The sequence below is a fragment of the Podarcis melisellensis genome, assembly GCF_964234715.1.
Source record: "Podarcis melisellensis genome assembly, chromosome: 5".
Taxonomy (NCBI): domain Eukaryota; kingdom Metazoa; phylum Chordata; class Lepidosauria; order Squamata; family Lacertidae; genus Podarcis; species Podarcis melisellensis.
In genome coordinates, this window is record NC_138537.1 from 81,644,860 (window position 1) to 81,669,369 (window position 24,510).

The window sequence follows — 24,510 nt, forward strand, 5'->3', positions numbered from 1 at the left end:
GGGTGCGTCGTTCAGAGCGCGAGCCGGACCCCTAAAACTCCCTCTTCCCGCCCAATAACCGGCCCAGCACAACCAGAAAGCCCCGCTGAAGGGAGAGCAGTCGCTCCGAAGGCCAGCGGGCAAAGGATGGCGTGGGGCTAATTCGGATTGAAGCCGCCTCTCCCAGGGAACTCGGGGGAGACCGACGAGAACTCACCATCTTGGCTGCGTCTCCGGCAAAAGGAAGGAAGGAACTTTCAGCAGCCAATCATATAGCGGCGCTCGCGCGGAGGAAAAGGAGGCGGGCCTTCGCGTACAAAGGGGAGGGCACAGAAAACGCGTCGACGGAAGTCGACAGGCGACCATAGAGACTTCCGAGTGTCGGTACGGATGCCTGAGCGGCCTGTTTACTAAGAAAGAAAAGAAAACTCGTTTCCAAATCGCTGACCTGCGTGTCGGCTTCTCTTTGCATCGTGAGGACAAACAACGTCGGCTTTAAACGCTTTAAGGTTGGCTGTCATAAGGCACCGCTCGCCTGCCAGCTAATCCCACAGCTTCCCTGATATAGATGACTGTTATATATTGAATTTCTATGCCGCTTTTTGTCCGAGGAAGCACGGGGCGGTTTACAGTAGAAAAACACAAAAATTGCAACTTGCTGTAAGAATGGACAACTATTAAAAGATGACCTGGATAGTAAGCAAGATGTGGCAATAGGAACAAGAGATGAACGTATGTTCGCAACGGGAGTGAGAAGCCTGATTTTAAGAAATTGCATTAAAGTCATTTGGACGGATTTGTAATAATTTGGAAAACGAATAAGAAATATTATTAAAAAGAAAAACACAAAAATACATACCATAAGAACAAACGAAAGCAATAAACACCTTCCCCCTGCCCAACAATGCACACACTTTAAAAGGCCACAATAAATGGTTTAATCAGCCAAAGGCCTAATTAATGAAAGGGTGGGGGAGCAAAAAAATATTTTGCAATACGAAAGTACCAAAATGCGCAACATAGCTGTGGTTGCAAACCGCCCTGCGATCCTCGGGTGTTGGGAGCCGTAGAAATTCAACAAAACAACAACAACAACAACAACAACAACAACAACACAACAACAACAACAACAACAACAACAACAACAACAACAACAATAATAATAATAATAATAATAATAATAATAATAATAATAATAATAATAATAATAATAATAATAATAAACAACTTTCTCTGGTCTGGGGCGGCTGGCAGGTGGGACCCCCCGCGCGCTCACCTGCGCGCTCTCCTTCCCTTTCGTTGCACCTCCGGCCATTAGATGGCGCTGCGACGCCGGGTGGATGCGTCTCCGGGCGACCCTTCGCGGTTGGCGGCGACGCACGACGCACGCGCCCGATGCCCGTCTGCCGGCTCCGGTGTGCAGGTCGCTCAGGGGAAAGAGGAGGCGTTGGCGGCGGCGTTGGCTCCGCACGGCTCCGCTCTCTTTCCTTTCGCCGTCCCCGGGCGAGAGAGGGGAACCGCCGCCATGGTGAAGGAGCAGTTCCGCGAGACGGACGTGGCCAAGAAGATGTAAGCGGGACTCGGGGGGCGGCGAAGAACAAGCTTGTCAAGTTTGGGGGGCGAGAAAAGCGGTCCATTGAGTGGTGTGGAGGGGAATAGTCCAGAGGCACGGGAGGCACCTTACGGAGAGCCCCTTTTGGAAAGCAGAAGGGATAATTTATTTATTTTTTGAAAATGATTTTTATTTGCTTTTACAAGCGTAGAGTTATAACAATACCAAGTAAATATCCACATCTAGAGATTTCTCCAAATCTCCAGACTTCCCGCCATCCCCTCCATGGGTCTTATTGTCAGCATTTTCAACTGCATAAATTCAAATATCTTTAATACGGTCAATCACCAGAAAGTTTCAACTGCGTATTATTTCGTAATCCATATTTTGTATCAGTCCATAATTGTCCACAGTGGTTGTTACATTACAAGTGTTATTCAAATCCTGCTGTTGTTTTCATCTGCTTACAGTGGTCTGCTAAATAAATTATAAAATTTCCCCATTCTTTCTTAAAGTTTTTGTCTTCTTGGTTTATCCTGGGATAAATCTATTTTTGGCTCAGCCAAAAAAAGGAGGAAAAGGAAGTATTTTAGAAATCTAAATATAAGCAATTTTGTCTACATTAGATGGCTATATTTTCTGCTTGCATTTTCTTTTTTGCAAGCGTAGCTTGCCCTGGGACTTCATTAGGGTGGGGAATAAAGTAAAATAATACAAGAAAGTAATTTTCTGTAGTATTTAAACATGCCTTCCTCTTGTGCTCAGCATTTTCCCTTGGTTGTAGGATTCTATGGTTCTATATTATGCATGTTGACTTGGCAGCAAGTCCCATATAAGTCCGCATGAGATTTGCATCTTTATACACAGAGTTTCTTCGGCCTGTGCCCTCAAGAAAGTACTTCTTTACACAGCACATAGTTAAAACGATGGAACTTGCTCCCACAGGATGACCACCAAGCTAGATGGCTTTAGAAGAGGATTAGACAAATTTGTGGAGGGCTGTTGATGGCTGCTAGCCATGGTGGCTAAGCTCTGTCTCCACAGATGATGATGATGATGATGATGGAGACAGCAATAATTCTGAATACAATTAAGTTCGTAACTAGAGGTACCACTGTACCAACCAGTTGCTGGAAGTCACAGGAAGGGAGAGGGCTCTTGGGCTCAAATATTGCTTGCCAGTTTCCCACAGGCATTTGATTGGCCACTGTGAGAATAAGATCCAGCTATTAAACTCAAGTATCCTTGCTGTCTGTGTACATGAGGGCTTGTTTATGGTGTCGGGGTATGCGCAATACTCAGGAAAATGTGTTTTTAATTCACTTTTTGGCTTAGTCTTGAGCTAGTCAAATAAGGCTTCGTGTCTTATGTGAATCGTACATTTAAGGGAGACTCCTGACCAATATTGGAGATTACAATGGGTGGTCTGTTGGGGCCAGGCCACTCATGGCTTTATATGCTAAAGTCAGCACACTGAATTGTGCTTAGAAAGCTGCAAGATATAAATACAGAAGTCTGGTGTGCTGGATTCTTGGTATTGCTTACTTGTCAGAGGCAACATTCTGTATAAGCAGAGACTTCAAAATAGTCATCCAGGATATCTCCATTTTGTGATATATCTGGTGGTGTTTTCTGTTCTAGAAGCCACATCTGCTTTGGGATGAAGTCTCCAGAAGAGATGCGACAACAGGCTCACATCCAGGTGGTTAGTAAAAACCTATACAGTCAAGACAACAATCATTCACCTCTGCAGTATGGTGTACTGGACCATCGAATGGTAAGACCTTTTGTTGTTCAATCATATCCCACAATGCATATCTCTAGTTAGAAAGGATCTGGGTTGCAGGACTTTGAAAAAACTCAACCTGTGGAACTGCTGTCAGGCAGAGGAGATAGGAGAGAGATGGGTGACTTGACAATATAAAACAGCTTTGGATGCTTACATTCCAAAAGTGTTTCTTTGTGCACCCATTACTTTCAGATCATATCAGTCTTTTCTAGTGTGCAAAATGTATATCGATGAAAAACTTAACAGTAATTGTAGGCTAAAATAAAGCTTGATTTCTGTAGTCTGGTTTTCTTTTACTGAAAAGAAGAGCACTTGTTATGCATGCTTATTTGTGGCTAGATAATTGTGTATGGATGTGTGTGTGTGTGTGTGTGGACTTGTGAGAACTAAGATCCTTGTGAGTTCTAAGATTACAATGGATTAATAAAGCCATATACTGCCCATGACACATAATTAGTAGTGAGGTGTCTTAATTCATCAGAGAGCAGCTTGACAATATCTTATCTATTTAATTTGATTTATTAAATTTCTGTACTGCCCTTCATCTGAGAACCACAGTGCAGTTTACAATATAAAAACCCCAAAAATACATAACGTAGTAGTAAACAAAAATAATAGAGACAGAGAAAGTGTGTGTGTTTAAAAGATTGTTTAATTAGTCAAAGTCCTGGGAGAAGAGGAATATTTTTGCCTGCCATCTAAAGATATGTAGAGAAGGCGCCACTGTTAATTGTTTTGTGCATTTCTACTCCCAAGGGTACAAGTGAGAAGGATCGTCCCTGTGAAACTTGTGGAAAGAATCTGGCGGAGTGTTTGGGTCATTATGGCTACATTGACCTGGAGTTGCCTTGTTTCCATGTGGGGTACTTCAAAGCCGTGATAGGCATTTTGCAGGTAAAGTTGCATTTCATGTCAAGGACTGGAGATGACAGAGATTGAGGGACACTTGACATGCTGTTCCTATTGTGGGCCATTGCCTGTGATGATGTCCTCATCATCACAGAAAGGTTGTTTTCTGCTGCTCCAGAGAAGCGAACACAGAGCAATGGATCCAAACTACAAGAAAGAAGATTCCACCTAAACATTAGGAAGAACTTCCTGACAGTAAGAGCTGCTCGACAGTGGAATTTGCTGCCAAGGAGTGTGGTGGAGTCTCCTTCTTTGGAGGTCTTTAAGCAGAGGCTTGACAACCATATGTCAGGAGTGCTCTGATGGTGTTTCCTGCCTGGCAGGGGATTGGACTCGATGGCCCTTGTGGTCTCTTCCAACTCTATGATTCTATTATTCCTCTGATAGGAGACCAGGGTTCAAATTCCCACTCAACCATGAAGCTCACTGGGTGACTTTGGGTCAGTCATTCTCTCTCAGCCTCTCCTACCTCTCATGGTTGTTGTCAGGGTAAAATGGAGAGGAAGAGAACTATGTATGCTGCCTTGAGCTTACTGGAGGGAAGGTGGACTAGAAATTAATTACAGTACTGTGCTTACCTGATGTTAAATATATGAAGTTTCTGAGTAGTTATTAATGAAGTGCTTAGTAGAATAGACTCCCCCCCCCCCAAAAAAAAAGTATTCATATAGATATTTGGGCTTTTGGCGTTTCCTTAGATTTACTGCATAGCATAGCTTTGAAGAAGAATACATGACAGGAAGCTCAACTCCTTCAACCTTCCACAGTGTCCCTGTATGTGCATATAAATTTATGGAGTGTTCAAAGGTGTATTGGTTGACGGCAAATTGTGTTTTTTTGCTTCTGCTCTAGATGATTTGTAAGACCTGTTGCCGTATCATGCTGACCTTCGAAGAACAGAAACAGTTTTTGGATTATCTGAAGAGACCTGGCTTGACCTACCTCCAGAAACGGGGTTTGAAAAAAAAGATCTCTGAAAAGTGCAGAAAAAAGAACACCTGCCCATATTGTGGGGCTTTTAATGGTGAGTGCATTAATCTGCCCTTTGGTCCTTAAGCAACTTGAGTCTGGAACCGCTTAAGAACTTGAGAGCCTTACGGATCAGACAGGGGACCACCTGGTCTAGCATCCTGTTTTCACTGTGGCCAGTTGGATGCCTATGTGAAGCTTGCAAGCAGGAATCCAAGGGCTCTCTCTGCTCCTGCAGTTTCCAGCAGCTGGTATTCAGAAGAGTCAGAAACACTTCACTGATGGATAGGCAGTATAAGACTGTCTCATATTATCACTGGTATTTGATTATAGATAGTGTCTTATTTTTGTTGTTAAGATTTGCTATGTGCTTGTCACTCTCGGCTTTTAAAATTGTTGCTTGACATTAAGAGTCACTGCAATTTCTTGGTTGCTGTTTTATAACCGAGGTTATGTAATGCCTGGGGAAAAAACAATTTGAACCAAACATTCTTAGTCTTAGTGACTAAACCACAATACAGTAACCTTATTCTACTGAAGGTTTTGGTCGGTGTGTCTCCTGCGCTCCTCATTTTTTCCTCTTTTTTCCTAATTCTGTTTGTAAAACATTGAGCACGACTCTGGAGTGCTGACCAATGTAAAGTATTAAAATGCAAAAATGTGTGAGCAAATTTTCTGGATCTTCTTGTAGGCACTGTAAAGAAGTGTGGCTTGCTGAAGATAATCCATGAGAAATACAAGACGACGAAGAAGATAGTGGACCCCATTGTGTCTAACTTCATACAGTCCTTTGACACCGCTATAGAACATAATAAAGAGATTGAATCCCTACTGGGGAAAGCCCAGGTAAATAATAAGAAACCTGTGCAGTCTTGTATTGTTTCAGTTTTCTCTTCCTTTGGGAATGGGGATTTCTCTTCGGTTGAAACAAACCAAGGATTTTTTTTGCAAAAGCATTTCTTGATGCTTAGTGCCTAGAGGGTGGTAGCCTATCTTAGTCATGTTTTTGCTCTGCAGCAGGGTGGATTTGATTCAAATTGATTTAAACATTATAGCATATGTATCCACTTTTGTTAACTGATAATAATATAATAAAAAAATTATTTATATCCCGCCCTCCCCAGTCAAAGCCGGGCTCAGAGCGGCTAACAGCAATAAAAGTAACACAGCATTCTAAAATCAATATTCTAAAATCAATTCAAAATCAAATGGCAACCACTGGGCCAGAGTTCTACAAGGATCGCCAAAGGAGGGGGTCAGACTGTGCCTTGGCCAAAGGCCTGATGGAACAGCTCTGTCTGTGGTTAAAAAAATTTTTTTTTTAATTAGCACACATGAAAATCTTAAAACAAATCCTTATTTCCTGATGGATATTGTTTCTGTCATCAAACTCTAATAATGGTTATTTGCCATGTGTGAGAGATGATGAGTGGGTGGTAACGAAAAGCCAGACATTCTTATTTTCTTGTCATGGAGGGAGGAAATGTAGCACAGGAGTCCATGAAAGTACATGTGTTGTTGTACCAAAATCACTGAGTTATTGTGTGGGCTGAATCACTATAAATCTTGGCTGCCGCTCGAAGAGCTGAATGTTCACTTTGCACAGTCTTCCAACTGCTGTAATCGGCTGCCTTGAATTTTGTCAAGGAAAGTTTTTAGCCTTGTGTGTCTCCTGGTAACAGCCTGCAATTCCATTAGATGCCCTGCCTCATACTCTTAAAACAATTGTGTCTGGGCAGCAAGTGTACTTGGCCTTCATAAGCAAATATGCAGTCTAGACTCTGGGTTCTCTGTGTGTATGAAGCCACGTATACTTGAAGTGTGTGGCTGCAGTAGTTCAGGGGTCAGCAAACTTTTTCAGCAGGGGGCCAGTCCACTGTCCCTCAGACCTTCTGGGGGGCCGGACTATATTTTGGAAAAAAAATATGAATGCATTCCTATGCCCCACAAATAACCTAGAGACGCATTTTAAATAAAAGGACACATTCTACTAATGTAAAAACACGCTGATTCCTGGCCCATCCGTGGGCTGGATTTAGAAGGTGATTGGGCCAGATCCGGCCCCCGAGCCTTAGTTTGCCTACCCATGCAGTAGTTGTTAGCATGTTCTTTCGGCTGACTGGAATGTGTCCTTGGACTATGACAATGCTATTCCTTGCCTGGAACGTTCATTTGCATGTGTATAGAAACCTCTGATTTATGTGTGGCTGGCTTATAGCCTACTGTACAAAGTACAGTACTTTATACCATTGTTCTACCCACTTTTTTTGTCTAGGGGATGGCCCAATAACTTTAGGAAATAGGCAAAGTTTGAGAAATGTCTTTTTAAGCCTTTGTGTTCTAAAGAAAGTAAAGAACACATTTGTGATCCTTAAAACATGAAATGCTGGCACAACATTTTGCCCTTCCTTGTGGTTTTAAAGCAGCTTGACAAATCAGTGGACAAGGCATTGCTTGAGTCTTAGCCAGAAACTGAGTTTCCCGCCCTGCAATTATAAAAGTGTGATTGTAACCTTTTTACGTTTTGTAGGAGAACTTGAATCCTTTAGTGGTTTTAAATATCCTAAAGAGAATTCCCGCAGAAGACATCCCTCTGCTTTTGATGAACCCCGAATCCGGCAAGCCTTCGGACTTGATCCTGACACGACTCTTGGTCCCCCCGCTCTGCATTAGGCCGTCTGTGGTGAGCGACTTAAAATCCGGCACCAACGAGGATGACTTAACGATGAAGCTGACGGAAATAATTTTCCTCAATGATGTGATCAAAAAGGTGAGTTGCCCTTTAATTTTATATTTGTGGTTAAAGTAGGTATGGATTGTGCTTCTTAACAGTGCTTTTTAGAATGCCGTCCTAAATTCATATGCTATTAGCTTTTGAATTTGTAGTAAAATGCATAACTAGTTTCCATAGGAGACACTTCATTTTAGGCCCTCTTCAAACTGTGAGTGCCTGAGTTTTGTTGCATTCTTATTCTAAGCGTATATATTTGAGGTTGGTCTGGGCCTGGGATTGCCATAAAGTTCCTGACCTCTTAACTCCTTTCCTACCATACAAATCTCCTATCCCTTCTGCTTATATCTATGGTGTAATGTTATGTCTGCATCAGGCATCCTTAATGAGCTTATGGCTGGGTCAGGGATTGAACCAGGCTCTTCCAGAATCAGCAAATTCACAAATATATATATGTTTTTTACACAGGAGTAAAACACAGGGAAAAAGCCATTTCTCAGCCCCAGAGAATTCTCTTTTTGGGCAACCTTGCAGGGGTTAGGGTGCAATGTGTTCCTAATCAAAGATCTTAACTGCAGCTATAGTACATTTGGTCTGTTAAAAGTTCTTAGTTCTCAGATATTGAGTTCATTTCTGGAAGTCCATATTCGGAATTGCTCTGAAATGGTTACTACTCTGGTTATTTTAGTTCTTTCCTTGTTTTGCAGTAAAACTTTGTGAAAGAAATTTGATTTGGTATTCTCATAAGAACATCGTTACATCCTTGCAGAACTTGCCGAATGTTCCCTAGAACTATGGAGTTGCTTTTGTTGAAATTTCCTTTCTTGAATTGGCTGTTTTGTTGTTGGGCAGCATAGAATATCAGGAGCCAAAACTCAGATGATAATGGAGGACTGGGACTTCCTTCAGCTGCAGTGCGCTCTGTACATCAATAGTGAACTCTCTGGCATTCCTCTCAACATGGCACCCAAGAAGTGGACACGAGGCTTTGTTCAAAGACTGAAGGGAAAGCAGGGTAGGTGTTTCAGCATAATCTCTGGCTGCTGCTGCTATCACATTTGAACATGTGAAGTCCCCTTACGTCATGTCCATCTAGCCCCAGTATTGGCTAATCTGACAGAAGCTCTTTCTGGAGTCTGGTGGCAGTACCTTTTCCAAACGCTGTTCAGGTTTACATTTATTTCTTGGATTTTTATCTTGCTTCCCAAAGCAGTTTTTAGGGGGAAGTAATGAGAGCAAACTCATTTGTGTGTTGAGCTCTGTTACCAACTGCTGAAAGTGGGATCTAGACTATCCCTCTGGGGTCATGTATTGCAAACGGTGTGGTTATATCATAATGGTCAATATGGGCTCTGTAGTTTTTGTTTGTTGGACTTGCCAGGCAGACTCTGCAGCTGACAGTCAAGGCGCTTGGCAGCAGGCTACTAGTGCATTTGTGCACATTAACACTTGCTAGTGAGTTTTAACCCTTTTATTTCCTGATACAATTGGTAAATCAAAATGAACACAGTTGAATCTGCTATATTTTGTGCTATGGAGGTTGCTGTTCATTATACCTAATGTCCTCCATGGTTTTGCCCCCACCTTAATTTCACACCCTTCCTGTACCAATACATCTCTGTCTATGCCCTTAAATCTTCCAGCTCAATCCTTAGTCATCCAAAAGTCTTCTACTTGCTAGCTTAGATAACTTCACCTTTGTTATCCGTTATACCTGTGTAAAACTCTCTTCTAATAACATCTGCACAACAACACTTCTCTATCTCTCATCCTTCAAATACCTTCTTAAAATTCACTTTCTCCATGAAGCCTTTGGTTTAACCCTCTTGCCATCATCACTTACTGAAATGGAGCTGAAATATGTTCAACAGAGTTGAATGCATATTCTCCTGCTTCCTTCGTCCCCAGCTACCCTATTGCTTGTTCCTGTGTCACATTTTCAGACTCTATCCTCCTTGCAGCAGGAACACGTTGTTTTGTTTTTTTAAACTGCATAAAGCACTCTGTACATTGATAATATCAAATAACAATAATAAAAAATAATAACTTTAGTTTATTTTCTCTGTGGAAGATCAGAGGGGTTTTTTCTTGACTGGCTTCAACTTTCTCTTTTCTTGCCTCCCTCCACTCCCTTTAAGGTCGGTTTAGAGGAAACTTGTCTGGAAAGCGAGTGGACTTCTCAGGCAGAACAGTGATCTCACCTGACCCAAACCTGCGCATTGATGAAGTGGCTGTGCCTGTTCATGTTGCAAAAATACTAACGTTTCCTGAGAAGGTAATTGGGAGAAAATGAAATCTTCTGTTGTGTGGTGCAGTCCCTTGCTGTAGTAGCTTCCAGAGAGTCTGCAGATGGTTCTATCAAGATCAGATCTCAAGCTTTGTTTGAATCACCAAGTGGAATTAAATACCCTTTTGACTTAGGCTGTACTTGGGAAAGAGATGGATGTCAGACTTGCTCCTGGTATCATTCCATGTAAAGGACAGGCCAGGTCCTATTGATAGAAATTTAGCTGTATGTTGTCTGTTCCTTAAATTCAGAAGCTACAGTGGTACCTCGAGTTACAGATGCTTCAGGTTACAGACTCCGCTAACCCAGAAATAGTACCTTGGGTTAAGAACTTTGCTTCAGGATGAGAACAGAAATTGCGGCACGGCGGCAGTGGGAGGCCCCATTAGCTAAAATGGTACCTCAGGTTAAGAACAGTTTCAGGTCAAGAACGGACCTCCAGAACGAATTAAGTTCTTAATCTGAGGTACCACTGTAATCTGGTATCTTTACAATAGCATTCCCCCCTGCTCCTTGCACTCTTGCCAAGCTGAAAGGTCATTTAGTATGTATATTTTTATAGATGACATCCAATAATCTTGAAAAGAGTTGTAGTATGTGCACAAGAATAGGGCTAACCCAAACATGGAACTTAGCAAGTCCTCTAGTGCTAAAATTCCAGAAGTGTCTCCTCCTGTTTTCAAAATGCCTTGAAGAGACCACCAGAAGAAGAGAACAGAGGCATCTTGTCAGTTGTGTGATGTAAAGGGATATCCCAGGGTATTGGGGTATTATCTCTGTTACAAAGGTGTGACAGGCATTTAAAATAACAGCGAGAAAATGCTATCTTAACTCTTGATCATTTAATATGTTGTTGTTTGTGCTGTCTAGTATATAATACAGAGAAAATTACATAACTATGATTTACCCAGGGCAGCAAAAATTATTGGCAAAGCTTCACAAGAATTGTGCAAGTTTTTCGCCTTTAACTCGGGCATTCCTATTACAGGTGAATAAAGCTAACATCGACTTTATGAGGAAACTTGTTCGGAATGGTCCAGAGCTTCATCCTGGTGCCAACTTCATTCAGCAGAGGCACACACAGATGAAAAGGTTAGGCCTTGTATCTGAAATAGACTCATTTTACTTCAGTCACTTGATTTGAAAGTTTAGGGTTTGTTTTGAACATACCGAGAGGCTATCTGGATTTTTTTCTTTCCCCTCTTTTCAGTTTCACTGATTCTTGCCTAAGATGCTAGTCTTGTTTGTGTAAACATTCAAAATTTGCTCCTTATACAATTCACTAAGCACTTGCCTTGAAAAGCAGTGGCACATCTGGTGGGCAAAACTTAATTTTGATCCAGTTGCTGTGTGCGTGTGACCTTCAAAAATAGGTCTTCTGCAAAAGTGTTTTGAGGGTAAGCTAAGTGCCCTGCTTTTCTCCCATGAACTGCTGATAATCATAATTACTAGCACTAGGGTCTGCAACCTTTCAGTGGGTAGGTGAAGTGATTAAAAACACTGAACTAAAAAGGCACAAAGGAACACACCCCAAGTTAACTGAGCAACATAGGTTCAAAAGTCAAGAGTTGCGAGTCCTTATAAAACTGCAGCTAGCAAGTACTGTCTTAAGAGATATTCCTTCTCACATGAGAGGGAATGCCCTTTCTGAGAGTGCACATGTATGGGTTGCAGCAGGCAGCATCTAAAAATGGATGCTTTCCCCCCTTCCAAAATCTATATTCATACATGTGTCTTAAGCAGATTCTCACCCTCCCTCTAACTTTAAAAAATTACTTTCACTGTTGTAAAATGGTATGGGAAAGTTTTCAGCTGTGATTTCCTTTCTTATTACTGAGGAAGCTCAACAGTCCTGTGGAAGAGCAGCTGTATAACTGGAAAGCAATAATTTCCTCTAAGACTGATTATTTCTTATGATAGATTTCCTTTCTTTCTTTCTCTCTCCCCTCCCTCCCTCCCCCCAGGTTTTTGAAATACGGAAACCGTGAGAAGATGGCTCAGGAACTGAAGTATGGGGACATTGTGGAGAGACACCTCATAGATGGAGATATAGTCCTGTTCAATCGACAGCCCTCTTTGCACAAGCTCAGCATCATGGCTCATATAGTAAGCATGGCAACTTATTTCTGTGGTTCCCTGGGGCATATTTATTTTTATTACCATTCATCATCATAATTGGTCACCTAACACATACATTCATTAGTTCTTAAGGCTTTTGGGCAAGAGTATTATTCTTCTGCGAGAGATAAAGAGTATGATCACTGATTTCTGCCTGCCAGGCTTCGGGCGTGATCTGTGTGATTTTTACATGATCCAAATGGTACATGTTGCCTGCTACCTTCTCCAACTTGAGTAGCTATTCCACAGCTTCTGTAATTTCATCTGTGTGGTATGGCTACCATTGCCCCAGATCCAAGCTAAGTAGAACATTATTCAAGTCAGATAAGGCAATGATCACGACTTGGCTGCTATTGAGAGATTCAGAGGGCAACAACATGAGAACAGGCCTTTTCTGTGGTCGCTCCCCATCTGGAATGCTCTCCCCAGAAAGGCTCACCTAGCGCCATCATTACATGTCTTTAGGCTCCAGGTGAAAACACTCCTATTACCCAGGCCTTTGGCCATTAAATAATCTATGGCCTGTTAGATTTGGGGCGGGGGCTGTTATGATTGTTTTATTATTATGTTGTGTATTATGTTCTTAATATTGCACACTGCCTTGGGATTTTGACTAAATAAATAAAATAACCTTAGGATCTTCTCCATTTCGCATGAGAAGAGTTGTCATTCACCTCTCTTTCTGGACCATATTAGCCAGCTAAATCTAAAATCCAGGTTTCCTGATACGTGCCCGAGCAAAGCTGGCTCTGTGTATGCAGCAAAGTGGAATAGTAAAATCGCCTTTGGGTTGCAGAGGAGCAGGGAGTACATTTTTAATGCTTCTCTGGTTCAGACGCCCAAACCTGTCTGCATGTATAAAACTAGCATTTTGGTAGGAGTGGGAGATGTCTCTAGGCCAGTCTGTTTTACTTTTCTACTTGCAAGGAGCCCTTTGCATAGGGGGGCATTTAAATATGTAATTCCCCATTTGCTGTCTGATGTGGTACAGCATATTCTACCACCTCAATCTGCTGCATGTGTACACCCACCCTATGCTTTAAATTATTAAGATAATGCATATAGTGGCTGTTTGCTAGACTTTCCCTATAACTGATACACGGAAGTGTGTGAGCCCAGATCTGTGCTGTAAGTACAAGCCCAGATATCCTCATGCCATCATGTTTTCTCCTGCCTAAGAGTTGGGTAAAGTTATGGCTCACAATGCCTACATCATTACATTATCTTAACCCTCCAGCAGTACCGGGCAAAAATGAAATAAACTTGTCATTTGATGCAACAAGTCCTCTCTCTCTTTTTGTAAAACTGAAATTATGTAAAAGCAAAAGCACAAATTTTCCAAGCGTTTTCCAAATGATACGTTCTGAATTCCTTGTATGTTTTACACAGTATTTTCTTCTGGGTTTTTCCTTTTGATATGTTTTTTCCAGGCTAGAGTAAAACCGCACCGGACTTTCAGATTTAATGAATGTGTCTGTACACCATACAATGCTGACTTTGATGGTGATGAGATGAATCTTCATCTTCCTCAAACTGAAGAAGCCAAAGCAGAAGCCCTTGTTCTGATGGGGGTAAGCAAAGTGCTATTACATACTACTGCCTGTTGAGATGGGGCAGGTTCACTGCCCGCTGCCTGATTTCTTTTACTAGTTGAAACCTTTTAAGAACTGCACAAAGTCTGCATTTTGCTGACTGCTTTCCTTCATGCTTCCACTTGGTGAGGAAGGGGAAGGAGTTGGAGATAACAGAGGAAAGTTACTTAAAAGAAAACAGGGCAGAGAAACTGCTGTGGGCCACAGTTTGGCCCCATGCCTTTTGTAGAACAATCTTGTCAGAATGGAATCATGTCTACACTGACTAGGCAGTAAAGCCCTATCAAACCCTAAACAGATTTATTGCATTAAGAAAATGCACTGGAATATAACATGTGTTTATATATGTCACAGAGAGGAGTAGAAAGATCTTGTAGTAGTATGATCATGTACATAATAAGAGTTTTTGAAATATTGTGCCATGTTTCCCTAGTTAATATATCTTCCTTCATCTAGACTAAAGCAAACTTGGTAACACCAAGAAATGGAGAGCCCCTTATTGCTGCAATTCAGGATTTCCTTACAGGTCTGTATTTGAAGTCAAATATGTGTTTACCTGTGTTATGAGACACTCATTTGTTTTCAAGACCTCTTAGATCTTCCTTGCTCATGCGTGATAGAATAATACCTCCTTGCAAAAAAAAAGAATTATTACCATGGTGTCATTGATATGGTGGTGCCTCTTCTGAAGAGGCCTTTCCCTGCTGGGCATGCCACAGAGATGCATGGGTGTAGAGGTGAGCAACGATCTGCAAAGGAGGGTTCTGTATGGACTGCAGGATTGCATCAGTATTGGAACTTCTTCACTAAAGACCTGGGCCTAAGTGTGGCCACTGCTGAGATATTCCTAATCTTTGCCTTGATGTCTCTAGGATGTGTACAAGGAGAGCCATGTGGTAAAATATTTGCCTTCATTGTTCTCTTTTTAAATACCTTTTGGTCTTTCTAGCGTCCAAAATGAAACCTGCATGAAATTTATTTATTTATATTAATACAGATAATTAAGATGCATTTTTCTTTCACGCCACTGCAGTTCCATGTGATCTGATTACGTTTAAATGTATTGCCAGTATAGTGTATGTTACTCAATGCCCTTTCTAGCTTATCCTCTTATACGGAAGTGTTTGCGTTGTGTTCTGTATTTCCCATTTTAGGGGCTTACCTCCTCACCCTCAAGGACACTTTCTTCGATCGAGCTAAAGCCTGTCAGATTATCGCTTCTATTCTGGTTGGCAAGGATGAGAAAATAAAAGTTCGCCTCCCACCGCCAGCAATTCTCAAGGTATGGAACGTCTTGGAGAAAGAGTGCGCACTTGAGCTTAGTCAGTAATAAATTGGTGAGGTTCTTTTGCCTGGACGTGGAGCGGGTCTCCCTGGTGTTGTTGTATCAAAAGGCAAGCTCTGAGGCAGGGCAAGAGGCCTTTCTGGAGGGTGGCAAAATCTCAAACTGGACAATAGCTGAACACATCGGTCTCCCCTGTGACACTAAATGTGTTGCGCTGCAGTTAATACACCATGTTGGGTTTCAAAAATGAATGTTCCCATCGCTGTTGCAGATAAAAATTTCCGTTGACTTCAGTTATCGATGTAATTCTTACTGGCGAAAGGATAACCATAAGGATTTCCCCATTAAACGAACCATCTCTGCAGTGCGTGGTTGCAAATTCTGATTACAAAGAGACGGGTCTTCTTCCATTTGGTGGAAGGGAGCAGACATATTTGTGTGGCTGTATCTTTTGACCTCTGCCTCATGGATTGAATAAAGGGCAGGTTTTAATCTGTGATTAAAGCTTCAGTTGGTTGGTTTAATCAATTTAATTGGTAGAGATTGAAACCGTGGCACCATCCCATTGCTTAGAATCATAGAATTGAAGAACTGGAAAGGGACCACAAAGGTCATCTATCCCAACCCGCTGCAGGGCAGGAATCTTTTGCCCAACGTGGGGTTCGAACCCACGACCCTGCGATTAACAGTCTCGTCCTCTACCAGCTGAGCTACATGTTGCTCCTTGACCTGGAATAGTTGAAAAGAAGTGGAAGAGTAGTTTGGAGTCCTAAAGTATAATGTTTTTGCATCTTCTAGTTCTATAACTTTAGTGGAAGCTCTTCTGCTTGTCTTCATAATCCTTTGTCCTCTTCCAGCCTGTAACCCTCTGGACAGGAAAGCAGGTCTTCGGTATCATTCTGAAGCCTAGTGACAGTTGTCCTGTCAAAGCCAACCTTCGAACCAAGGGCAAGCAGTATTGTGGCAAGGGAGAAGACTTGTGCAGCAACGATTCCTGTAAGTGGAAGTAGTGGTGAAACCTGAGACTTGGCAACTGTAACTTATGACATACTTACTGGCCACTGGGTTTATTAGAGATTTGTGCTTTCTTCTTCTATTATTATTATTATTAGTAGTAGTAGTAGTAGTAGTACCCCGCCCTCCCCAGCCAAGACCAGGCGCAGGGCGGCTAACAACCAATAATAAAAACAAGTTGATTAAAATACAATATTAAAACATTAGGATGCCGCCTCTTCACAGGAGGAGAAATGAAAAATAGGGGGGGGTGTCAAATTGATTCTAAGCCAAAGGCCAGGTGGAACAATTCTGTCTTACAGGCCCTGTGGAAAAAATCAGATCCCACAGGGCCCTGGTCTCATGAGACACAGCATTCCACCAGGCCGGAGCCAGTGTTGAGAAGGCCCTGGCTCTGGTTGAGGCTAATCTAACTTCCTTAGGGCCCAGGACCTCTAGGGTGTTGCTATTTATGGATCTTAAGGTCCTCCGTGGGGCATACCAGGAGAGGCGGTCCCATAGATACGAGGGTCCTAGGCCGTGAAGGGCTTTAAAGGTCAAAACCAGCACCTTAAATCTGACCCTGTACTCCATCGGGAGCCAGTGCAGCTGGAAAAGCACTGAGTGAATATGCTCCCATGGCAGAGACCCTGTGAGGAGCCTCGCTGCAGCATTCTGCACCCGCTGGAGTTTCTGGGACAGCTTCAAGGGCAGCCCCACATAGAGCGAATTACAGTAGTCAACCCTGGAGGTGACCGAAAATACTTTTCAGATTTATACATTTCACTGATTTTACTATCATTTTGAAATTTGAAAACTTGACTTCCTTCTCCCTGTTTCTGCGATTCCTTAAATTTATTTAATATCTCCTGCATATCCAAATTAACTTAACTTGCTCATTTATTCATCTTCTTTAAATATATATTGTTATGAAACTGCAGGTTATTACAATAATCCTCCCAGTGTTTTTAACTGTTTACAATTTATCTGTAAATATTCAGTAAACCATTTCCATTCTTTTATAAAAAGTTTGTTATCTTGATTTCTTATTCTTCTGCTAAGTTTTGTCATTTCTGCATATTCCATCAGTTTTTGTATCCATTCTTCCTTTGCTGGGACTTCTGCTTCTTTCCATTTTGGGACAAGTAACATTCTTGCTGCTGTAGTCACATACATGAATAAATTTCTATACAGTTTGGGTAGCGCTGTCTCCATAATTTCCAAGAGAAAAGCTTCTGGGTTTGTTTGTTTGTTTTAACAAATGTTATTTTAAACATCCTTTTCCTTTCATTGTATATCATTTCCCAGTAAGCCTTAACCTTACCACAAGACCACCACATATGATAAGAAAAAAGAAAGAAGAATTGTGCTTTTAAGGTAGCAAGTGATAGTGTATCTTCCAAGGACCTTTTAAAATTATTATTTTATTCGGGACAGGTGAGATGTTTTCAGCAGACCAAAGAAAGTAACTTTGTGTACATAACACAACTTAAGGAATTCGCTGGCTGATAGAGGAAAATGGATCGAACTCTTTCTGTACCACATCAGTTTCCAAGCGTTCACAAGCCTCTGTCGTTTTGGTTTCTGTAGTTTAAAAAAAGAGAATAATTTGCACCAAAGTGGCTCCCATACATGGTGGACGAATGGGCCTCAAGTGGTACACGTCTCTTTTGATCTGCCTTGAAGCATCTGCAACTAGAAAAGAAATTACTTGAGATCTGTCATTTCTAAGGAAAATTATCACTGTTTGGCAAGTGCAGTGCAGATGGTTCCTTTCATAGGAGCTGAACATTGGGCAAAATTGAACAATCTGACTTTGTGGGGAGGGTTGTTTTTATTTCTGAAACTAACTTAACCTCAGACCATTGTTCTAGTTGAAATCAAACTGTTAAACAGTCCCTAGATTATTTTTGGAATGAGAACAATGTTTATGAGGTTAACTCGATTTGGACAAATGCTTGCAGCATGTTCTACAAAGAGAGGTTTACTTTGTTGGCCTTTTGTTGTAGAAAATACTGCTTAGACTCGCTTTGAAAGTCTTCTTGCTGCCCAAAAGCAGATGTTCCCAAGGAAGGTGTGGACGCCCGCAGCTCAATATTGTTTGTGGCTGAACCAGAAAGTCCTTTGGAGGATGCTATAGACCCCAGGCGAAAATGCACATCCATCTTATAGGTGCATGTTGAATGAAGAGACAGTCCTGCTTGTCTTGTCTATTAAATTAGCAAAGCCAGCTTTAGCTTTGCAGTCCTTGACATGTCAGAGTAAGAAAAGGACTCCCCTTGTTTGAGAATTATAGCTCCCATACAGAAAGCCAGGCTCTTGTTTGACTGTGCTCAGTTATGTCTCTGTCCTTGTTTCAGTCTCTGTATTTATTCTTGTAACTACTTTTAATTGTAAGAGGTCCCATGACCTTCGTGGTTGAGAATTTGTGTTTGTTTATATGCCCTGGTGGCCTTAAACTGTTACAAAATACGAATTGACTGAAATAAGCTTGGATTCTACCACCTACCCTCCCCGTCTTACAACTTGAGTTCTCAGCGTTTCTGCATCTACCGTATAGGTTTCTGGGTGTGTTAAAGCACTGTTTTTCCCATTTGCAAACCAGGAACCACAACCGGGTAATGCCCTAATGTACACTAGGTTGCATAAGTAGCCCTGCCACCATTATTTTGAGAAGAGTTTCTTTAAGATTTAACGTGCTGCTTTTGAACTTTAAAGCCCTTCACGGCCTAGGACCCTCGTACCTATGGGACAGCCTCTCCCGGTATGCCCCACGGAGAGCCTCAAGGTCCATAAATAGCAACACCCTAGTGGTCCCAGGCCCTAAGGAAGTTAGGTTGGCTTCAACCAGAGCCAGGGCCTTTTCAACTCTGGCTCCGGCCTGATGGAATGCTCTGCCTCATGAGACCAGGGCCCTGCAGGATCTGATTTCTTTCCGCAGGGCCTGTAAGACAGAGTTGTTCCGCCTGGCTTTTGGCTTGGAGCCAATTTGATTCCCTCCCTCTCTTTCTTTTTTCCTTTCCTTCTCCTGTGATGAGGCTACATTTTAATATTTTAATGTTTCAATATTTTAATGTTGTATTTTAATTTTGTTTCTAAGTTGTAATCATTCAACTTGTTTTTATTATTGCTTGTAAGCTGCTCTGAGCCCGGCCTTGGCTGGGGAGGGCGGGGTATAAATGAAAATTATCATTATTATTATTATTATTATTATTATTATTATTTATTATAAGAGAAGGGATGAAATGTTGCCATGTTGGGGCTAAAAGTGGTTGTGAGCCTGAAAAAGCTGAAAACGGGAAGCTTAGGTTGACAAGTTTCTGACTTTTTTTTTTCAGACGTTGCAATCCACAATAGTGAGTTGATGGCTGGCAGCATGGACAAAGGAACTTTAGGGTCTGGATCCAAGAATAATATCTTCTACATTTTGCTGAGAGATTGGGGACAAGTGGAGGCAGCTGATGCGATGTCACGGCTAGCCAGACTTGCTCCTGTCTACCTCTGTAAGTACCTTGAAAAGTGGCTTTCTAGTAATTTTATTCATTTTTTATTGCACTATGTTTCTATCCTGCGCTCCTTCCAAAGAGCTCAGGGCAGTGTGATGCACAGTTCTTCCCCACCCCTGTTTATCTATCCTCACAACAACCCAGAGAGGAAGAGTAGCTGAGAAATATTGACTGAAATATCCTCTGAGTTTTATGCCTGAATGAGGAATCGAATCCAGATCTTCCTAATTTTGACACTGTAACCGGTATACCACAACAGTTCTAAAAAGAGCCTCCACAGCTGACACTTCCTAGTCAAAACTGGAGTCAATACTAAGGTCTGGAATTTGTATCTCCCTCTTCACTGAATTCACTGGGATCATGGCATGGTGGAGCCTAGTGTTGGATAACTTTTTAAGGCATTGTACAAAGAAGGTAGTTGTTGTTTGTCCCTAGTGATGCCACTTGTTTAGGGAAGAATTGTGACACCACCACCACCCCCCGCCCCCAGTGACAAGATAATCAAATTTGAGTGCAGGAAAATACTGGCCTTGCGACAACAAAAATTGTCTGGGTCCTGTGCAGTGAGCACATAAGCCATAACCATGCCTATCAATTGATTCTCTGGAAAGGCCCAAAGAGAACACACAATGTCAAAACGTATCACAAGCCAGGAAGACCATTTACTAAAAACGCTACACTTTTAAAGCTAGTTCTGCTAGTTTTAGGAAAATCTAAAAATATCTTGCATGGATAAGAAGTTAAACCCTGAGTACAAAAGTAACCTCGGATGAAATTCTCTGTGTGGCACTCAGTGAGCTGATGTGTACATTTGGCTGTTGTTTCCAAACACTTAGCTAATCGAGGATTTTCAATTGGAATTGGCGATGTGACTCCGGGACAGGGGCTGCTGAAGGCAAAGTATGAACTTCTGAATGCTGGGTACAAGAAATGTGATGAATATATTGACGCTTTGAAGACTGGCAAACTGCAGCAGCAACCTGGCTGTACAGCAGAAGAGACATTAGAGGTGAGTTGTATACCATCTGATAGAGAATTACTCATTCTTAGTAATGAATCGGAAGTCATGTTGTGTGCTGTTTGCTGATTTACCCTCTCAAGGGTGAAGCATAACTATTAAGATTCTGATTCAGCAAATTGATTTGCTGTGATTTGGCCAAACAGTCCCAAAATGTGAAGACGGGCCACATTTCAAGTGGCCAAATCACAGTAAATCAATTTGCTGAATCAGAATCTTAATCTTCCCAAGGTTGTCCCCAGGGAAAAATTGCCACTTATTCTTCTCGCTTCACCATAGGTGAACCCTCCTATCTTCTGATGGTTGAATATAGGGTTCCCCCTACCCAGGAAACAGGCACCTCCCAACAGCAATAAGTGCAGGAAAAAGAAAGAGGCAGTTTCTGGCCTCCCTGAATTCTGGGTCTTCTGAAGCACCAAAGGGGCCAGGCTAGGACAAACCCCCACAGAAAGCTAGCATGTTTGTCAGTTTGACAAAATTCTTGGCCGTGCCTCTGTTGTTGCAATGATCAGCCTACAGACTTCTTTCCTTTGGGACACTCTGCTTTTTCTTGGTCGTTAGAATTTGCTAAGATGCAACAATCTCTTTAGGTGAATTCTTGAAATGGTCAGCTTATTAATTGTAAGTCTCCTCCCAGGCGCTGATTCTGAAAGAGCTGTCTGTGATCAGAGACCATGCTGGCAGTGCCTGCCTTCGAGAACTAGACAAGAGTAACAGCCCCCTCGTCATGGCTCTTTGTGGTTCAAAAGGTAAGCTCGTGAGGACTTTAGAAAACAAATGGCTGCTGCCCACTCATTCTGATTTTTCTGTTGCCAATAAATAAAGAAGGCAGCAAAAGGTTATGGTTGCGGTTCAGACAACACTTGGATCTAGAACAGGAATCACAAGTTTAGATGTAATTCCAAGTGCATGCAGATAGTCTTTGAACCTGAGACAGCCCATATGACCAGCATCTGTTTGAATCTGAGTTGCATTGCCTGTTGGTGCAACCAAAGATCAGTGGCGTGGGCAAAGATCGTAGTGGCATGCCAATGTTATGCATTGTGGAGGCTGGCTTAAATGGCATGCTAGCAGCATGAAACGCTGCACACGTAAGTTTTGCTTCTGGTTTTTACATGGCAGCACCACATTTTAATTCGGAAACTTTCCCATGTCATTTCTATACCTCCTACATAGCACAGTTGCTTAAAGACCAAGCAGCTGCATCTTAATTTTGCGTTCAGTTGTTTGCTCTCTGTCCAGCTCTAGATAGATTGTTCTTAATTCATTGGGCTGTCATGTATGAGTGAGAATTTTGTCTGCTTTTATTTTTTGCCCGTGCAACATTGCAAACAGGTTCTCCAGCTCTGGTTGAACTGGTATGTTGAGTGCCAGCCCTTCCTATGTGAGGGTTCAATCAAACCCAACGCTCCCTGTTGGCATTCTGATAGGATAAGAATTCCATTTTGGGCACTTTGTGTGTGTTTTTTAAAAAAGGTAATGAGTACTAAAGCTTTTTGCACATATCTACATTAAATGCAAGCCCAACGTGATTCATAAATAATGGGGCACTTCTACAGTGGGTTGTATCCAGTGCTGCCACTTCAATTGTGCCACAGAAATTTTGTGCTCTCTCCTGCACACCCTCATAATATGCTCCGGATTTTGAAAATGTGCACGCACATTCTCTTTTCTCTTTTATTTCTTTTACTAGTTTTGGTTTAGATTAGTTTGTCTTTTTTGTTGTAATGTGAAAAGTTTTAATAAATCTTTATTTTTTTTAAAAAACGAATTTGCACATACAAATAAAGTAGAGTGGGGCAGACCTCCATCACTTGGAACACGAGGCAAGATGTGACCTACCTCTTTCTTTGTGGCGTTGTCTTTTTAGGCTCCTTCATTAACATCTCCCAGATGATTGCTTGCGTAGGACAGCAGGCTATCAGTGGCTCACGCGTGCCTGATGGCTTTGAGAACCGATCCTTGCCTCATTTTAAGAAGCATTCCAAGGTGAATAGCATTGCGGGACCTAAACAACCGTATGAAATGGGGAGGTGTGGGTTTGAATACTAAATGAAGACAGAATTTCTGGTGCGATGTAATGTCTGAGCGGTTCAAGTATTGACTGCTCGAACTCACAGACTAGTTGGCCTTGAGAAAACCTCCCTCTCTGCTCCTCCCTCCCTCCTCCTTGCACTTTGAGGATAATACAAATGACCTACCCCATAGGGTTGCTACAAGGGCCAAGACAAAATAACGTGAAATAATTTGCTCTTAATTCAATTGAACAAGCTGAGTCGTTTGCTTTAGACCAGTGTTTTCCAACCTTGGGTCTCCAGCTGTTTTTGGACTACAACTCCCATCATCCCTAGCTGGCAAGACCAGTGGTGAGGGATGAGGGGAACTGTAGTCCAAAAACAGCTGGAGACCCAAGGTTGGGAAACACTGCTTTAGACTACTGGAGTTTAACTCCATAAGGATGTAACCGTTCCAGTGGGCAACTTGCCCAGATCTTGGTCTCTTCTCCCTCTCGTTCCTCTTCCTTCTCCCCAGCCGCAAGTTGGCAGGCATCAAATTTAGAGCATTCTCCTCCTCTGTGTTGCCTATTATAGCTAGTTCTCTTTCCCACTCCCCGGGAAGTAGAGAGGCCTGTGGCTTCTTGTATTGGAATTGGAATCCTCTAGAGGCAACCAGGAATTGGTGAACTAAAAGCAAGAAAGTCGGGGGGGGAGGTACTGCCAGTTATTCTGTACTCCATTCATCCTTCACTCTTGGCCATGCTGGCTTGGACCCATGAGAGCTGGGATCGAGCAACATCTGGAGGGCCATCAGTTCTTCACCCTTGGTGTAAGGAGTAAATACAGGACGTAAATGTTGGGAATCGGCCTGTGGTGAAGGAATTACAAGAAGTTCAGCAATCGCGCTAGATCATTGCTATGGAAAACAATTCTGTGAACAACTGTTAACCTGTAGGAAATACTTTGGTAAGAGTGGAGCTTTTGCAATAGGATATTTTACTGTGTGCAAAAGGGCCACCCCTCCATCCTTTCTTGGCCTCACTGGCACTCCTAGGAGATGAGTTCTCACATTTTCTAGAGCTAATAATTTCATCTGTTCATGCAACACCTCTTGAAGAGGTACAGATAATAGCTGTAAAGATAATAGCTGTATTATCATACCTGTAATACTATATTTTTCCATGTATAAGATGTTTTTTGTTTGTTTGTTTGTTTGTTTGTTTGTTTGTTTGTTTGTTTGCTTGCTTAAGAACATTAGTCAAAAATTGGAGGTTGTCTTATACACAGATGGTGAATTCACAGGGGTTTGGGCTCTGGTGTGGGTGGTTCTGGCTCTGGCCCGATTTTTAAATTTTGGATTTTTAAAAAAATAAGGTAAAAAGGTAAAGGACCCCTGGACGGTTACGTCCAGTCAAAGGCAACTACAGGGTTGTGGCTCACCTCGCTTCAGGCCAAGGGAGCCAGGCATTTGTCCACAGACAGCTTTCTGGGAACGGCCATATAAAACTGGTCTTGAAATGCCTACACTGGCTCCCAGTACGTTTCCGAGCACAATTCAAAGTGTTGGTGCTGACCTTTAAAGCCCTAAAAGGCCTCAGTCCAGTATACCTGAAGGAGCGTCTCTACCTCCATCCTTCTGCTGGGACACTGAGGTCCAGCGCCGAGGGCCTTCTGGCAGTTCACCCACTACAAGAAGCCAAGTTACAGGGAACCAGGCAGAGGGCCTTCTCGGTAGTGGCACCTGCCCTATGGAACGCCCTCCCACCAGATGTCAAAGAGAAAAAT

The 24,510-nt window shown here is 42.2% G+C and overlaps 1 protein-coding gene across 2 annotated transcripts in view; it reads left to right on the plus strand.

Moving 5' to 3' along the window:
* Nucleotides 1-1,375: 1,375 nt before the first annotated feature.
* The window catches only part of POLR3A (RNA polymerase III subunit A), a 47,213-nt gene continuing 24,078 nt past the window's right edge, over nucleotides 1,376-24,510 (plus strand). The window contains exons 1-18 of one of the 2 annotated variants that reach the window (XM_081913462.1): nucleotides 1,376-1,548; nucleotides 3,173-3,308; nucleotides 4,077-4,214; nucleotides 5,082-5,253; nucleotides 5,890-6,044; nucleotides 7,729-7,968; nucleotides 8,782-8,944; nucleotides 10,068-10,204; nucleotides 11,205-11,308; nucleotides 12,181-12,322; nucleotides 13,765-13,905; nucleotides 14,383-14,452; nucleotides 15,081-15,208; nucleotides 16,069-16,207; nucleotides 19,543-19,707; nucleotides 20,547-20,719; nucleotides 21,366-21,477; nucleotides 22,599-22,717. In XM_081913462.1, coding sequence (XP_081769588.1) covers nucleotides 1,505-1,548; nucleotides 3,173-3,308; nucleotides 4,077-4,214; nucleotides 5,082-5,253; nucleotides 5,890-6,044; nucleotides 7,729-7,968; nucleotides 8,782-8,944; nucleotides 10,068-10,204; nucleotides 11,205-11,308; nucleotides 12,181-12,322; nucleotides 13,765-13,905; nucleotides 14,383-14,452; nucleotides 15,081-15,208; nucleotides 16,069-16,207; nucleotides 19,543-19,707; nucleotides 20,547-20,719; nucleotides 21,366-21,477; nucleotides 22,599-22,717 — 2,478 coding nt within the window. In that variant the 5' untranslated portion in view covers nucleotides 1,376-1,504. The remainder of the gene's footprint in view (nucleotides 1,549-3,172; nucleotides 3,309-4,076; nucleotides 4,215-5,081; nucleotides 5,254-5,889; nucleotides 6,045-7,728; nucleotides 7,969-8,781; nucleotides 8,945-10,067; nucleotides 10,205-11,204; nucleotides 11,309-12,180; nucleotides 12,323-13,764; nucleotides 13,906-14,382; nucleotides 14,453-15,080; nucleotides 15,209-16,068; nucleotides 16,208-19,542; nucleotides 19,708-20,546; nucleotides 20,720-21,365; nucleotides 21,478-22,598; nucleotides 22,718-24,510) is intronic. The other variant, XM_081913463.1, reaches the window with a different exon arrangement.